The sequence below is a fragment of the Scophthalmus maximus genome, chromosome 18 (assembly GCF_022379125.1).
Source record: "Scophthalmus maximus strain ysfricsl-2021 chromosome 18, ASM2237912v1, whole genome shotgun sequence".
In the NCBI taxonomy this organism is placed as follows: domain Eukaryota; kingdom Metazoa; phylum Chordata; class Actinopteri; order Pleuronectiformes; family Scophthalmidae; genus Scophthalmus; species Scophthalmus maximus.
Window position 1 is genome coordinate 12,911,895 of NC_061532.1, and position 16,601 is coordinate 12,928,495.

The 16,601-nt window shown below is 45.1% G+C and overlaps 1 protein-coding gene across 3 annotated transcripts in view; it reads right to left on the reverse strand.

Moving 5' to 3' along the window:
• syne1a (spectrin repeat containing, nuclear envelope 1a) overlaps positions 1 to 16,601 on the reverse strand; it is a 76,944-nt gene that overhangs the window by 57,767 nt on the left and 2,576 nt on the right. For 2 of the 3 annotated variants that reach the window (XM_047328490.1, XM_047328489.1), the window contains exons 6-22: positions 15,857 to 16,039; positions 15,635 to 15,736; positions 15,316 to 15,519; positions 14,925 to 15,132; positions 13,905 to 14,017; positions 13,231 to 13,436; positions 12,964 to 13,125; positions 12,581 to 12,860; positions 11,907 to 12,079; positions 10,777 to 11,086; positions 10,515 to 10,679; positions 8,852 to 9,211; positions 7,181 to 7,317; positions 4,618 to 4,795; positions 2,541 to 2,723; positions 2,132 to 2,275; positions 680 to 835 (exon numbers count right to left, since the gene is read on the reverse strand). In XM_047328490.1, the coding sequence (XP_047184446.1) occupies positions 680 to 835; positions 2,132 to 2,275; positions 2,541 to 2,723; positions 4,618 to 4,795; positions 7,181 to 7,317; positions 8,852 to 9,211; positions 10,515 to 10,679; positions 10,777 to 11,086; positions 11,907 to 12,079; positions 12,581 to 12,860; positions 12,964 to 13,125; positions 13,231 to 13,436; positions 13,905 to 14,017; positions 14,925 to 15,132; positions 15,316 to 15,519; positions 15,635 to 15,736; positions 15,857 to 16,039 (3,264 nt within the window). Of the gene's footprint in view, positions 1 to 679; positions 836 to 2,131; positions 2,276 to 2,540; positions 2,724 to 4,617; positions 4,796 to 7,180; positions 7,318 to 7,553; positions 7,695 to 8,851; positions 9,212 to 10,514; positions 10,680 to 10,776; positions 11,087 to 11,906; positions 12,080 to 12,580; positions 12,861 to 12,963; positions 13,126 to 13,230; positions 13,437 to 13,904; positions 14,018 to 14,924; positions 15,133 to 15,315; positions 15,520 to 15,634; positions 15,737 to 15,856; positions 16,040 to 16,601 lie in introns of those variants that run through there. The other variant, XM_047328491.1, reaches the window with a different exon arrangement.

The window sequence follows — 16,601 nt, forward strand, 5'->3', positions numbered from 1 at the left end:
CTGCAAAGGGCAATTTTAACTGATTTCATTCCTGTTTCCATGTCTGGCAGGGAAGAGGACCTAAAAATAGCGCCCCACTCATTAGCCGGCAAAGTAAATAAATCCCATTCGTCATTGTTGTGGCACTCTCATTGTCCTGAGGTAAGAGAGTGGTGCTCTCGCGGTCAGTTTAATGTTTTGTTCTACACTTTGTCAAATTAATGAAACGAGTGTGACCAATCCAGTGACAGCTTCAAGAAGGTCAGATTCTTGAGCACTGACATATTTCAACCGTGGCATTTTACAGGTATTTCACGGCAAAAAGGTAGGCTCAGCAGCCGTGGCCTTTGTTATGTCGAGCACGCCACAACCATGAAGACATTTTGGAGGTGAAAAATAGATTAGGGTAAAGAGGTAAGTTACTCGGAAAATGGAGATATTCTGGGGAGCAATATTTTCAAGCCCATCACAGCAACCATGACTGATGAGCAACTGGGGAATAATGCATGACACAACAAATTACACAGAGCAACAGTGGCCAACAAGACTGAACAGAATGCTCCACAGTTTTTTTTTACATAAAACAGTAGATGGATCAAGCAAGGCACATTTCAGCTTATCGCAGCATTTCTCAGACAGAAGCACAGAGAAGAGGACAAGACAGCTAGGCACAAGGGTTACAAGGTGGGGACAGTGTTACCTTGGTTAAGTTGCTGAGGGCAAGGTACTGTGCAGACAGCTGGGATACACGATGGACGAAGCCCTTGCCGGCTGCTTGTCCCTCCCAGAGATGATGAGCTCTTTCCCTCAGCCTGCCCAGCTCTGCCTCCTGACTGGCTATTTCTTCCAGTACACACTGGACCCAGTATGTAACAAAGGGAGGAGGAGATGGGAAATAGAAATTAAGGAGCAATAGGATGCGGGGAGCACGATTGGGAGTGCAGGGTTAGGGGTGAAAGATTGGAAAAGATGGTTGTGTGTAAGTGCCAGGAAAATATGAGTGAAAGGGAAAATGAAATGACAAAAAAAGATGGTGTTTTTCATGGAAGCAGAGACAGAAAAGGTGGGAGAGGAGGGATATATGGTTTGGTTAACATGACACGAGAATTGACAAAACAACAAGAGCACATCAAAATATATGGATAAAGACAAGGTAAAAGGACATTGTAAAAAAAAAAAAAGGAAGAGCATCAGCAGTATTTTTCGGGATGTTCGTTTTTCAATAAAAACATGATTATTCATTTAGACGTCACCGAACAGGGAGCGGAGATATGCCTGATAAAATACTGCAAAGGGTGGGGGAATATATACAGTATCTGAAAAGGTAAGGAGGTTTTTGCAAACACAGCCTCAGACACAGAAGCCTGCATGTTACTGTATTGTACTTCAGGTGCCCGGGGAAAGAAATGTAATTGCTTGCGGTGCCAGACAAAAGGCAACTAGGAGTGCTACAGCAGGCGGCAGAGTCAATACAAAAATAGCAACAATGATAAGGGCAGAGCTTTGAGATGAGCTTGATATATTTTTTCCCCCTCTTTTGTCAGTTTTATCTTTTTAACGCTTTGTGCCTCTCCCCCCTTTTTTTTGTCTCTGCCAGACAAGACAGAGGCTGTTATCGCATCCTGAAAAGGGCCTTTTAGCCACGCAGCGCTTCAGCTGTGACAGAAGGAGAATTAATTAGATTTCTGGACTTCTCCGCGGACTATTGTGTCAAGCCGCGGCTCTATTTTGGATCCAGTGGTGCTCAACAAATGTAATTAGGTCCTTCTCTTTTCCCAGCTGATTTCAGATTGTACTTTAGGGATCCGTATCTGATGGAGAGCTACAACTATTTAGTATCCTTGGAAAATCGACATAATATTCAGTTCATGCCTGGGTTGACTTGAGTCAAGAGAGGAAATGAGAGGATGTCCGTGATAGCAGCAGACAAGAGAACTGTAAAAGACGAGCTCTCAGTTTGACATAATGTAATTTAAAAGAAAATGGATCCTACAGGATGGATTAAGATGTCCTGATGTATTGCATAAACATATTGCTTAAAGGGCAGCTCTGAAACAATGTAAAACTAACAGATGGCCACATTATTAACCACAGCAATAATCGGAGAAATGTAATTTTAAGAGCGCCGTGATGTCTTTGGGGTCCAAAATACCTGTAGTTTGCTGAGCTCCTGTTTCTTGGCTGGAAGGTCATGTAATCGAGCGCTGCTCTCCTGAACTCTGACCTCTGTGCTGTTTAGCCAGTCCTGCAGAGGCTCAGCACTGGCCTCAAACTGTGTCATCTGGGACTGCAGGTTCTGCAAATATTACAGAACACTTTTCAAATAGAACCAGATAAAAGTTTTTATTTTTGTCGCAAGTTAAAAGTGATTAAATCCATATCCAGAAAATAAGACACAAACATTGACATACTACTATACAAATACTAAGTCAGCATTCATTTTAAAATCCTCCAAACAGTTAACAATAACCTTTATTTAATCACATAGTCCCAATGAGAACTAAATGTTGTTGTTTTTTTAATGGCAGACAGAAGGCAGCATACAAAATATGCTAACCAACCTTGAGAGCATCCTCCCTCATCTGCAGGTTATTCATCAGGCCCTTCCAGTCGTCCCTCGCATTTGCCACCTTGGCCTTGATCCCCTCCACCCTGTCTTTGGACACAACGGCCATCAGCAGCTCCCCACTGGCTCCTACTGTACTCAGTCTGGCCTGGCCATGTTCCCTGTCACTCAAGAACTCCTGTGGGGGACACGAAGACAAAGACAAAGGAACTGTGACTATTTAACTCAAGCACATACATAAAGGGAGGAGGGTGTGAAAGTCAAAGGAGGGGAAAAAAAGACTTGAATGACAACCGCAAATTTCTTTTTGTCTTCCTCTTCTGATGGGTGACTGAAATCAATATGGCCACAGACAAAGATTTTTCATGTCCGAGAATCTCACTTTACACTGTAAAAAGCAGTAATTAGACCGAGTCATAAGTAATTCCATATGCGAGGGCAGAAGGAGGGGCCTGACCCAAGGAGGCAATCACAGATTCAGAGAAAGGCAGCGAGCCTGAAATGTGTAGGTCCTCTATACCCACCCACAATACACACACACATACACACACACCCCTCCCTCTGAGCTGAGTCGATGACAGTAGCGCAGCAGGGACCACTCAGCCATCTGTGCAGTCAGCACATCACTTACACACTCTACGGCTCCAGCCGCATCACGCACACACACACGCGCGCGCGCGCGCACACACACACACACACACACACACACATTTCATACAGTAACGCCACACATTGACAGACATAGGCCCTTTTCTCTGTCTCTCTCTTCATCCTCCCTGTCTCTTGACTTTCATTCACTCCTCTATGTTCATTCACTGTCTCTCTCACACTCACCACCATCCTGCCTCTGCCAGTGTAACTGTATACAACCAATTAAGTGTGACACAATGGACGCCCCCGCCCCTCCCACTATATGGCCCTCCTGGAGGTCAGCCATGTGGAAACATTGTTCTACATTCCTCACCGAGTCAATAATAAATTAAACATGACCGCTTCCATGTTGCTCTCTCCTCTGCCACAATATACTGTATGACATTCGATCTTATCCTCAAAGCTGCGGGAGAAACTTCAGAAGAAAAACACACTGTACAAAAACTCCTGTACAGTGCTTCCATTCTTTGAAGTAAGAAAATATTTTCTTCAAATATCCCAATGTTATTTCATTATTGCGAACTCGTTCCCCTTGCTGACCATGCGGCTGTTGATTTGGTAAATCAAGTACCTTGTGCACTGTATCACCACTGAAGAAAAAATCTGTTATGGGTGCAAGTGTATGTCCTACATTAATAAGGCTCAGCTCAAAGCAAGAATACATCAATCCCTTGGTGGTAATGTAGTGGTCGAAGTGGTCAGGTGTCTGGGAGGTAATTAACTGTCTGGTGCAGGGATGTGGGTGCATCTACCTTAACTGACAAGCACCTGACTCTTAGCCAGGGCCCTGGGGTGCTCTGAAGAGGCTGCCAGACTGTTACACCTGCCAGCTTCCCAGAGAAGACACAGAGAGTCCTCAGAAAGAGAGACACATGCGTTATTTTGAAGAGAACGGCAGAGAGACCCCGCTGTGGACCTCTCTCTCATCCCTCTGGGCCACGTGCCCACTTCCAGCTTATCCAGCCCACGGCAGGTCCCGCCACAAAAACAATTTATGACAAAAAGATTGCTGATTCAATTCCCTCAGCAGGCTAAAAGCTCTTGGTTATGTAAGTGAATAAATTACACTCTCTTAACTTCAATGTCAACAGTTACTCACTCTGAAACCTGGAAAATAGCCAGTGGTAAAAAAGACTACATGGCCCAGCTGGGGTGGAGATTATGAAAGAGTGTTATTTGTCTGGCAACCACATCAGCAGCATAAACCAAGTCACTACAAATTTTTGTTCATTCTCAAAAAGCTTGAATTTATTAATATTAACATTCTGTGACATATGCTGGACGGAGTGATGACCGCATATGATCAGCATTTTATATCACAGATGTTTTAAGAGCATACTGTATACATACAGTATATATAACACAAAATCATTTCACGTGTGTCCAATGTCAGTGAGAGCTGAGCAAAATATATCTGATACCTGTATCCTCTGCAGAGCAGTCGAGGCCTCTGTGACACTCTGTGGCACGTCGAAGCATTTGGCGGTGCTGATCTTGGCGTTGACCAACCACTGCTGGAAGTCTCTCAGGGCTGTGCGGAACCTCTGCTCCAACAAGCGCTCCTTGTTTTGACACTCCCTGGAGGCACGGAGACTGAGACTGGGTGGTCGAGAGAAACGAAAAGGACAGATTTAAAAATGATGTCCACGCGCTCAATTTCACGAGAAGAAGCGGACAAAGAAAGAAACAGGTTACAACCACGGGTTCGCTGTCTCAAAACAAAGAGCATGCGCCAGCAGATGCTCAGATACGATACATGCTGAGGAGGAGATAAGCAGGAGTGAGAAACGGGCAGGTGGAGAAATGGCAAAATGGGTGAAGTGGAAGGAATGAGTGTTGGGGCAAAGAGGCAGAGTGGGGGGATGGTGTTGTGGGGTACAGCGTGTGTGTGTGTGTGTGTGGGGGGGGGGGGGGGGGGGGGGGGTGTTGAGAGGCAACACGAGCGGGGCAAGAGATCACAAGGGTGGAGGGAATGAGGGATGACAGGATGATGCTATAGGAAAAAGGGTGAGATGGAAGGGATGGAAACAATATGTTAAGGAGAGATAAAAGTGAAGGGTGATGGTATTTTTAGGAGAAAAGTTTTTCATTAGGAATAATCTTATATATAAAATAATTTTAACAATAAAAGTGAAATCTGAAATAGTCCTCTTTAAATGACAGCTGAATGACGACAGGAAATAATAAATTCAGGGTCTGACTATACTAATCAGTGGTGAGTTATGAAGCCCTATAGGCACACAAAAACATCAATAGTGGGCAATTATGCAAAACCCAGCAACTTCATTCAATAACAATGAAATTTTATGCCCAGTGCCAATACTTTTCAATTCCTCTCATTCAATACAATAGTCACACATGGAAACTTACAGTACGGTTAAACCTACTCTTTATTTTCGCCTCAGGGATTTCATTTGACATGGTAAAGTCTGTATACTCTTGGCACAAAAAAAAACCTTAATTGCTGCTCAGAGTTAAAAGGATGCAAAATTCTGATTTGCATAAAATTATATTTGGGTTGGGTCTCATAAACAGTAGGTAGTTGGTGAAGGTTAAATGAAGGAGGAGAGGGGGAAGAAGTGGTGGAAAGGATGACAGCAGGGAAATAAGATGCGCAGGTGCTGACCAAAGAGACACCAACAAAAAAAAAAGGTAAAAACACACACACACCCTCCTGCTGCAGCACAAATCAACACACACTTTAATGGACACACAAACATATGCACATAAACACCCTTGCGTTTTAATGATGTGATGAGGGCATGGGAGGGTAACACAGAGGGGAGAGCATGAGTGTGGAAGAAGCACTTTTTTCTGCTGTGACAGACAAAATCTGGCATGTGCTACGAAGAGGAGGGGGGAGGTACTGCATTTTCCTCCCTCTATCTAACTCTCCGTCTCCCCCTTTTCACTCTGTGTGTCTCTCTCTGGTAGTCTTTCCGCAATGCTTCATGCAGGACAGGTGCAAAGAGCACACAGGCCAAGTCTATTACAGACTGAACCGCCGAGTGGATGAGGACAGGGGCTGTTACCAATCAGCAGTCGAAGCGAATTACCCGCCAAAACAGCCTCCAACAAGTTAACCTTACACAGGTTCTCTGCCAATAAACGCTAGTCAGTCCTCCATCACACTAGTCTGCAGTGTCTCAAAATGACATTAACAAATCATACATCCATGCAAATCAAGAACATAAATTGTGCAACTGTAGTTATTACTTTTGTATGCATGTTGCATGGTGTGTTCGCAAATGAACAAAGGCTCACTTGTGGGCTCAGAAGCAGCCAATTAGGGCTCAGTAAAGGCATGCAACATATCAGCATGGGGAAAAAAGGAAAACAACAACCAAATGTCTTTCTATGAAAATCACATTCTCTTAATTAAACCAGAGCAGGACACAGAACCAGAGAAAACCGGCAGAGATGAAAAGAAGGAGGTTGAATATCGCTTAGCAACTGGTGGCTCTGGTGCTCTCTGTCACCTTTCACCTTTGACTGGCTGACACATGTCACAACTGTGTGTGTGAGAGGGCCACACACACGCACACACGCACACACACACGCACGCACGCACGCTTAACACGCACGCACACTAAGAGTAGACACCCTTCCCACTCGGACATGTGAGTTATGTTTTTCTGTGTATGGCATAATATGGTCAAAATCTTCATCACTATTAAAGAAACATTCAGAGGCTGGTGCTATACAACAATGCGCCTATGTTCTTACAAGTGTCGAAAAAACTTTCATAACTAATGATTTTTGTTGATATACCAACAGCTAATTTTGTAGAACCATAACCCTGATACGACCATGTCATCAAGATATAAACTGGCTGAACGTCAATGAAAGACAGTGTTAAGTTATCGTCTCAGCCGATAAATCTCAATTTAATCTTAAATCCACATGCTGAAAACACACACACATAAGCATTTTCCACCACACACGCGCGCACACTGTTCACTAAATCATAGACGGTCCTCTCACCTGTTGTGCTGTTTGATAACTGCGGTGACCCGGTCTGATTGCGTGCCCAGGTCTCTGGAGTATCGCACCAGGTCGTTCAGTTGGCCCTTCAACTTCTCCGCCATCGGCTCGGCGCTCTGCAAACCCTCCAGTAGATCCTGAACAACGCATACAGACAGACACCAGCTGGCTCAGTGTGTGTGTGTGTGTGTGTGTGTGTGTGTGTGTGTGTGTGTTGGTGTGTTTGTGTGTATTTGTCAAGGAGAGACAAACACCCAACGGATCTGCATGACACCCTCCAATAAGAACACACACATCCCTGTTCACACCCTGGCTCGGTTCTTCTCGCTCTTCTCACATTCACACACAAACACACACACACAGGCATACTCACAGTGCTGCTTGTACAATAGCATTTCTGTTCTTCTCGGAGTGAGGCAGGAAGGAGCTGTGGATAACGTTCTCCCGCTCTCCTAAGCGTGCCTCACATTCTGTACGCACGCTGTCATGAAACCCTGCCCCATGAAATATGTACAAGCTCTCTCTCTCTCTCTCTGACTCTAACTCGCTCGCTCTCTTTCTTTCTGACGTATGACCAATAAACAACCCTCCCTCCCTCCCTATTCTCATGCACTCGTTGCTCTATGGTCCCTCTTCTCCTTTCCTCCCTCCTCCTCTGGTTCTACTACTTTCTCTTCGCTTCTATCTCCTCTCTCTCCCAGCCTCCTCCCACTTCTTCGACTTGTTCCCTCTCACACATTTTTTTCCTCTTTCTCACTCTCACACGCTCTGTCCCGGTGGAATTCAGCTGTCGGCCGTCAACGAGACGCAGGACTGGTTTCAAACACACACAAATGGGCGCGTAACGAAGACAAGGCTGGACACAGGAAACAGGCTGAAGGAGGAGAGAGAAGCAGGGGGGGGGGGGGGGGGGGAGAGACTCCTCCTCTGCTTCTCTGTGGCTCCAAATTGAGAAAAACCAGCGAAAGGCATGGCCGAAGAAGCCTGGGGAGGAGTATGAGGGTGAACATGCTGACATGGCCTTGGCAATACAGAGAAATGTCCACACTGTAAACATCCTTTGGAGGTTAGAAACAGAGCAACAGGGGAGGTGAACAGGAGCATCTAAGAAACAACCCCCTGCAGCCAAGAAAGACATCACATGCACACTTCCGACAAGAGACAGAGGACGGAAAAGAATGAGGGAATGTTTGGGGAGGTGGAGATAGTGGAAAATAATGGCAAAAAAACAAAAAGGCGGAGGGGGATGAGTGGACAGACGGGTAAGCAGAAAATGAGGGACACTGATGGGATTGTAGCTGTCACTCCTTCGTCATCCTGGTAAAGCTGATTTGCAAACTAATCTGTTTTTAGGATTTACAAATTGAATGGATAATTACAGTCGGGGAAAGCATAGCTGAACGTTTGTCTGCACAATGTGTGTGTATGCATGTGTGTCTGTGGGTACTCTCTATTAACCAATGCAATTCAACTTCTCTGAAATTAACATGGTACAGTACTGCACAGTAGCCCCCGTCAGCTTTCACACATCACAATTCGCCAACTCAAATCCTAGTTGAACACAAGAGTTTTAACAATCTTTTATTTTTTTTAATTACCTATTGTGGGAAGATTAACAGTGAATAATTTAGACATTATGCTGCCATTTATTAAAATCCCATGCTATTGTACCTTAGCCAGCTGCCATCCTTCTACTGCTTCCTCGCCGTTGCTCCGCCCTTCAGCTTTAATCAGCTCCTGGCTCCACCTCCTCAGCCGTCCGTCAAACTCTTTCAGCTCGTCCTCCAGCCGAGCGATCAGACAGTTGTACTCCTCTTCTGAAGCTGCTGCGGCTGCCAGGGCCCCTTCCAGGCCGTCCCTGGCCCTCAGAGCGGCCCCCTCCCACTGCTCCAGAGCCTGGGACAGCGCCCCCAGCTGTCGGTCCATGGCCTCGCAGCCTCCCGCTGCCGTGTGCTCCGCCGTGGTAGATGCGCTCCGACGCACCCGGCTAAGGCGCTCTCTGCCCTCCAGTAACCGACACTCCACACGCTCCTGAAGAGATAGGGAGGGTAGAGAGGACACAAAGTTGCTAGGGAAACTGTGGCTACGGAAACTGCAACCCCTGGATGTGTGTGGTCGATTCTATTTAAAGCTGCCTACATAATCGTTTTTGTCGTACTATATGTCTCCTGCTCCATCACTTTCTATCTTTGATTCTGTCTTTGCACCATTAGTTCACACATCCTGTATTTTCATTTGCTATCCTAGTATCCTGTCACTATTACTTATATCCTCCGTCTTCATCCCTCTACACCTCCTTCTCTCATTCTGTGTGAAACGGTAGCACTTGGAAGGTAGAGGGTGTGAAAAGCAAACACTTGAGTATCATGTGAGCGGAATGCAGGATGAAAAAGAGAAAAAAAATGCACTGATGTTTCCGTGGGGGCGATATCAACGTTCACCTTGAGACTATAAATGGAAAATTAAAATGGTGCAGGTAGCTTGTACAACAAATTATATTTCCTCCTCCACTGAAATGACTCAACAAACAAACATTTACAATGTGATAACTAGGGCCCATGTGTGAAATGTTCATACAAATCAATATCTCTCGTCTCCTCTGTAATTGCATAATTGTTGAACGGGGAAACGCTTAGGCATTAATTCTACTGCCCCTTTTTTTTTCAGAACTTTTTCTCCACAGTAAAATACCAGCCCACTGGCAGTAAAAATGTACCTGAAGAGATTGAGATATTTGGCTGTGATAGAGAAACAAACTGAGAACCAATTCAGATTCCCCACATCGTTTGCCCTCCTCCATAGCAGGAGTCCGTTAAGATTGGATAGGTTCTGATAATTCAGCAGTCAGTAACCTTAGCAACAGATAATGACGTATAAACCCTTAAAACTGGGTGTAAATTCACACATACACCACACATCCCTGAGGTATGCTTATGACACATACAATCATTATCCATTTATTCAAAGAAATTGAATACATATGGAGAGCTACATCTGATTTTATAGATACAATTTAAGTATTACAGGAAAGTGGGAGCAATTCATTTGACAATAATGTCATTAACATTTATTTCAACACTACAGCATAATAATTCGGTAATCTGGTAGTCATTTGTCAAATATGATCTGTCAATATATTGGTCCAGTGGCCCATTTTTTCAGGAAGTGTCAAATAAGGAATCTGATTATTGACACAAGTGACAAGACTATTTACTGTACAGATAGAGGGCAAACATGTCCAGAGTGATCACAAGGAAAGCATATGTTAACTGCAGGACATATTGTTGTGCAGGGTGGAAAAGGGTCACTTCATGTATGTGACACTTCAACTTACCCTCACTTCTGCCAGTTTCTTTTTGATAGCGGAGGAGTCTCCTGATATGTCAGACCAATGCTGTAGCTCCTCTCCGGCAGTCATCAGCCAGTCGGTGAGCTCTCTCACAGCCTCCAGGTATTGCTGGTGTTCCAACACGACCGCCTGCGCAAGATGCACTCTCTCCTACAGAATGAACACAAACAATGTACGTGTTCATACTTAAGTAACCGATAATGCAAATAATAATGTTTCAGCAAGCTAAAAGCGGTATCTTCTGTACCTCCACCAGAGCTGCGAGGTCATCAAACTGTGCCTGCGGCCGGGTTCGGGCACCGTGGTTGAAGCCGGCGTCACCAGTCTTCTTGAAAAGTTCTCTGGCTTTTTCTTCCAGGCTGGACAGTGCTGCCTGGTGGTCCTCGAGGTCAGCCAGCAGGGCTCTAAGTCTCTCTAGCTGACAGGCCTTCTCTCTGGGCCCAGGTTGCGGGACAAGCGGGCCACCCACCTCCCGCTCCACAGCCTCCATCCAGCACCGCACCTGAGCAGCACTGTCCAAGTATCCTCCCCACTGGGACACGGTCCACTCCAGGCGACTGAAGGGGAAGACAATAGATCTCTGCGTTACGTACAAAGCCTATTTGAGACCCATGACATGGCCTAAAATCATACGGAGTCAGTAGTACTGTCTTATTACACATATCCCCTTTTATCAGGGGGTTCAAACAAACGTGGACACAGATACACACCCATAATTTCCCTGGCCATCTGTTACCCCTGCGTGTACAAATAACGGCAATATCCACACACTCACACACACGTACCTCTATTTCACCTGCTACCTCCCTCGCCCTCCTGTCATCCTTTTCTCCTTTAAATACAAACACACCCCATGTGTGACCCACATTTTGCTATCCACTAGTTAGTTCCTAATGGGATCAATTTTTTTCTTGGAGTGGCTGTAAAGGCTCAATTATACACACACAGACACAAACTGATGTATGTGTGCGCTGTCATGCACACACGCACACAAAGGGGGCACGCACTAGAACAGATATATCAATCAGTTTCACAAAAAAAAAGAGACAAATACTTCTCATTATGTATTTAACCTAATGGTAATTAATGGCATTGAGACGTCAATCTTTCATGAGGGAAATAACCATCATATTCCCGTGAGAGGATCTTTTGGCACACAGGTATATGGCCTCTAAAATGTCCAGGGGTAAATTAATTAATGGCAAAATCAAGAATGGCTGAATGAAAAGGTGTTTACAGCTTACAGTAGTATATGCAAATCTATGAAATCGTGACAGACAGGACCACTTCTCTGGTGTATAAATGGCTTTAATCGCATATATGGGGTCTGAGCCATTTAATGAAATGTCAGCTAATAATTCAAGGTGAGTAGTTTACCTGTGGCAGCTCATGGCGGTCACAAGCAGAGTGGCCCAGGCATCCTCCACTTCCTGAAGCTGAGAGCGGACCACTTCCTGTCCAGCCGCCCCGTAGCTGCGCAGGGCCATCTCACACTTACCCATGGCCATATTCAGCTTGACTTCACCCTCACCCTTCAAAAGCAGGATGTCCTGTGCAAAAACAGAACAGGGTCAGGACTGTATTTGGATTATGGACTAGATTTAGACATCAACATTTTTAGAGGAAAATGTTTCTCGAGTCAACAGCGCCCTCTTGTGTTCACTAGAACAACTGAAATAGCTCTATTAGAATTATATTGTGAAAGAAAGGAATTGTAATCCAATACACGCCTTGGCTACTGTGAATTAGAAATAAACAAAGTGACTGACTGAGTCACTCAACACTGTTCTAGCCAATCAGCAACAGAAACTTGTTCACAGGACAAGAAAAGGGGGAGATGGGGATCACGTAACTTTAATCAACTTGGTCACGATCATTCAGCTTACTTTTTAGTTTGCCAAAATATCTTGTTGTTGGTCGCAGGAGAGTTGTGGATTGTGTGAAATGTGCCTGCCTTAAGAGTGCAATCACTATGCCTTTTCATCTGTATGATATTTTGTGGAAATTGCAGACATACAGTATACTCTACTCGCCAAACCTCCCACTCTCACCTGCACAGTCTCCAGCCTCTGCTCTAACTGTTCCTTGGTCCCCATTGTGCTGTCTACTGTGCCCAGTCTCTCCTGGATCTCCTCCAGCCAGGCCCAGACTCCCTGCAGGGTCTCACCGAAGGCCTGACTCTCCTGGCAGCCACGCAGCCTCTCCCTGGCTGCCTTCAGTAAGGCTTGGTGCTCCATCTGGAGCTGGCCCGTCACCCTGACCTCTCCTCCCGACCCACGGCCTGCTTCAGACAGAGACTGGGCCTCCTGGCAGACACGCTCAATAGAGTCCCTTGCGAGAGAGAAAGATATGTTATTGTTCAGAATATATAACGGCTGATGCTATGGCGTGTATAACATGTCACCCACAACCACATATACTGTACAGTACATACCTTCTTGCTAGCAGTTCCTTATGGAGGTTTTCCATCCTCTCCAGCTCTTCTGTGGTGTCGGGGGCTCCGTGCTGGCTCTCTTCCCCGAGAACAGGCTCACTCTTGAGGCTGAGCTCCATCTGCTTCAGCCAGTCTCGTATATCCTCCACACAATTATCAAAGCTGTGAGGGGAGGGTAAGGGAGTGGAGGATAAACGAGATGCGAATTTCCAAATTTCCTGAAATTCCTTTACACAAATAAATGATGTGACAGGAGCAATGACTTACTTTTTCAGAAGGCCAATACTCTCCTCCAAGTCTCGTTGGCTCTGAGAGCAGCTGTTCAGGTAGTCCCTCCACTCTCTCTTACAGGAGGAGAGATGCTCATGGACCAGTGCTGCTCCAGCTTTGGGCAGGTGGAGCTGGAGCCTCTCGGCCTCTTCACAAACCTGAGAGAGACGCTCCTCGTGTTCTGACGTCTGCTCGACTGACACCTGTGAATGTAAGAGAAGGAACATATTCACATGTCCCTGCTGTAGGTAAAATATGCTGAACTAATAAGCTTCGTTAAGTAATAACCATTAAATCATCCTCTGGGAGTATGTTGTAGTCTTTGTTTGATATTCAGCCCTATTCCTATGAGTGTAACTAGTGTAATACAAGTGTAAATGTAGTTACATTTAATTTAATTTTCTTAAAAGACAATACAGGAATGTATGAGAAAAGTATACACTTTATCATCAAAATTCAGTATAATATATTTATTACCTTCATTCATTTTTTCAACTTTATTAATTCAGTTAAAATGACTGTGGTGTGGCATTCTGGTTTTCAGGATTAAATAATTGAAAATTGACAGATTTGAATATGCCTTTGATGAATCAAAGTACCCTAGCAACAGCACACTGAGTAAGAGTAAGTAAAAAGATCAATAAATCTATAACATAGGTCAATAAAAGTACCTTCATCCTTTGTAACTTGGCTCCAAGCATAGCAACATCTCCTGATTGGTTTGAACAGTCTTTCCGCTCCAACTTTAGATCTGCAAGCCAGGAGTGGAAGTCTCGGACGAGCTCTGCTTCGAGGAAGAGATACGAAAAAAGGAAAAACCATGGTGACAAATCAAGGAAAACCGATGCATGGTAAAGTAAAGGCAGAGAAGATTGAAAACTGAAGGAACCAGAAGTAGGAGCGTGAGAAGAGGAGTTGTTTTGGAGACAGATGGGAAGTGTGGGCGTGTCCGCGCTATGCAGCGCCAGGTTGCCTTGGCAACGAGCCCAAAATGACTCCCTCGAGAGCAGATGTGTCGAGAGCGACATTACTCTCAGAGGCACAGGTGTGTGTCTGAGCTATGAGAGCGCACCGGTGCACCAGACTGTGTGTCGCCGCGGTGTGGGTTGTATTGGGTGGATTGAGTGTGCTCTTGGGAAAGACATAGGATAATCAACACTAAATCTGTTGCACCACTAACATGAACAAATGACATTGCGCCATGTCGCTGTGCACTGCTTCATTGGGTGATTATGGGATGTTAAGTGTTATTGAAAATCTAATCCCTCCTTATCAGAGAGTAACTTATCGTGGCTAGTGGCCTCAGGAGTGGGTCAGATTATTATCCACATACAAACATTAAAGGTGGAAAACAACCGAGAGTAAAGTACAAAAATCTACAGCTACTTACAGTTAGAACAAATGGCTGCGCTTCCAGTTTTAAAAGACTATTATTGGGTAATCTGACAATGGCATTTAGAAGTAAGGTGTTCAGTTAACTATAAAGAGAAATGGAAGTAATTGAGCAAAAAGTAGGAAAAGAAATACCAATTAAAGCAATGGTTGGTAATCTCTCACTCTCCAACCAGCTACTAGATAGCAATTCATCACAGACGTGGAAGGAAACACATCCAGGCATCTTAGAAGCCTGGATTTACACCCAGACAGCATGAAAAACACACGGAACAAAACTGGCAGTTCCAATATCTTACTGTTGAAATGAAGCTGAAGCTCATCTTGCAGGCTGCCCCTGGTTTTGGCACAGCGCTGAGCAACAGCCTCTGTGCGCTTCGCAATGGAGGTGAGGTCAGAGGAGAGGACCGACAGCTCCTGAGAGGGATGGGACCTGCACAGGGCAGTCAGGGCATCTCTAGCCGAGTCCATGTCTGCCCTCTGCTGCTGCACAACACTTTGCAGGTCCTGCAAACGGAGAAAATTGACAAAGATAAAGCTAATGTGTAGCTTTGTGTATGCTTATCGGCATTGCTACAATGTGGCAGGGCAGAGCCACTGAGTGGGTGTCCAATCTGTCTTTATGCACATTTATAAAAGTCTTGTATTAGTATATTCTTTTACCACAATTAAGTAAACGATAGTTTATACCTTGACAGTACCAATGTCGTCAGGGGAAGTGGCCTCAGTGAGGTCAGACAACGAACCCTCAACTGCCTCCAGCCGCTCAGCCATCTGGGACATGAGGTCCTTGAGTCGCTGCTTTTGGAAACTGAAGTAGGTCAGAGTGTGTTTGGCCTGGTTGTACGCCTCCTGCGCATGGGCCATTTTCTTCCTCAGGTCGGACTCCAGGACCTGGTTCGACAGAGTCATTTGCCAAGATTATACAACCAAAGCAGATGTAAATAATATGCAAGCAGTCAAGAGAACAGAGTGTGTGTGTGTGTGTATTGAATGTATTTCTCTTTACCTGAATTTGTAACGGGGTTTCCTGCAGTTTGGCTCGCTCCTTCAGCTGTGCAACTCGTTCCTGCAGGGCGTCTAGCTTCTGCTCCCTCTTCTCAATCTCAGCCTGGAGAACAAAGTGCAAAACACTTCAATTACATCTCAGACACAAACAACCCGGTCTGAAAATGACACAGGCATCAGCATCCATGCACTCTGTCATGCAGACTGCGCAGCGCTCTCTGACCTGAAAGGTGTTGAGCCGGGCCTCTGTCTCCTCCTTGTCACTGAGATTTGAGACGCTGTCTGTGAGCTCAGTGACGGAGGTGGATGTCCACTGGCTGATGTCCTGCTCCATGGTCTTGAGGTCGTCCCACAGGGCCACGCAGCAGCCAAGTCTCTCTGTGTTGGTTTGTATTCCCTCTGAGACCTGAACAAAGAAAGACCAGCAGTGAGAACATTACAGAAGATGACGTCGGATGTCTCTCCTTCTTTGTGCTTTTAGTTTTCCCTCTGTCTCCCTGTAACAAGGGACGGTCTGCTTTACTGGGAGATGGAAGGAAAACAAGTCTTAATTGGTTTGACAGATGTGGGTGGAGATGACAAGTAAGAGTGAGAGAGACAGAGAGCCAGAAAGGCAAATAACGTGTCTAGACTTGTTTACATTTCTGTTTCAGCTATGACAGCTGAGCAGCTAACTAAATCCCACAAGAGGAGAATATGGGGGGGGGGAAGGAAAACAGATCATTAAAACAGGAACTTTGGCAGAACTGTACTGTGAATGTCATAATTTAGTTTATTTTTTCCACAGTCATAGTAAACAAAATCACAAGTCTCTTCATACTCTTCATCGTTGTTGATATCATACTTAAGCTCCAGATCTGGGCAAAATAATATTGAGAGTTTTTGGAAAAATTCAAGATTAGGACAATTCATTCATATGACAAAACTCAGAAATAATTATTAAGTGTCTGACCAAGTAGCTCTAGAAT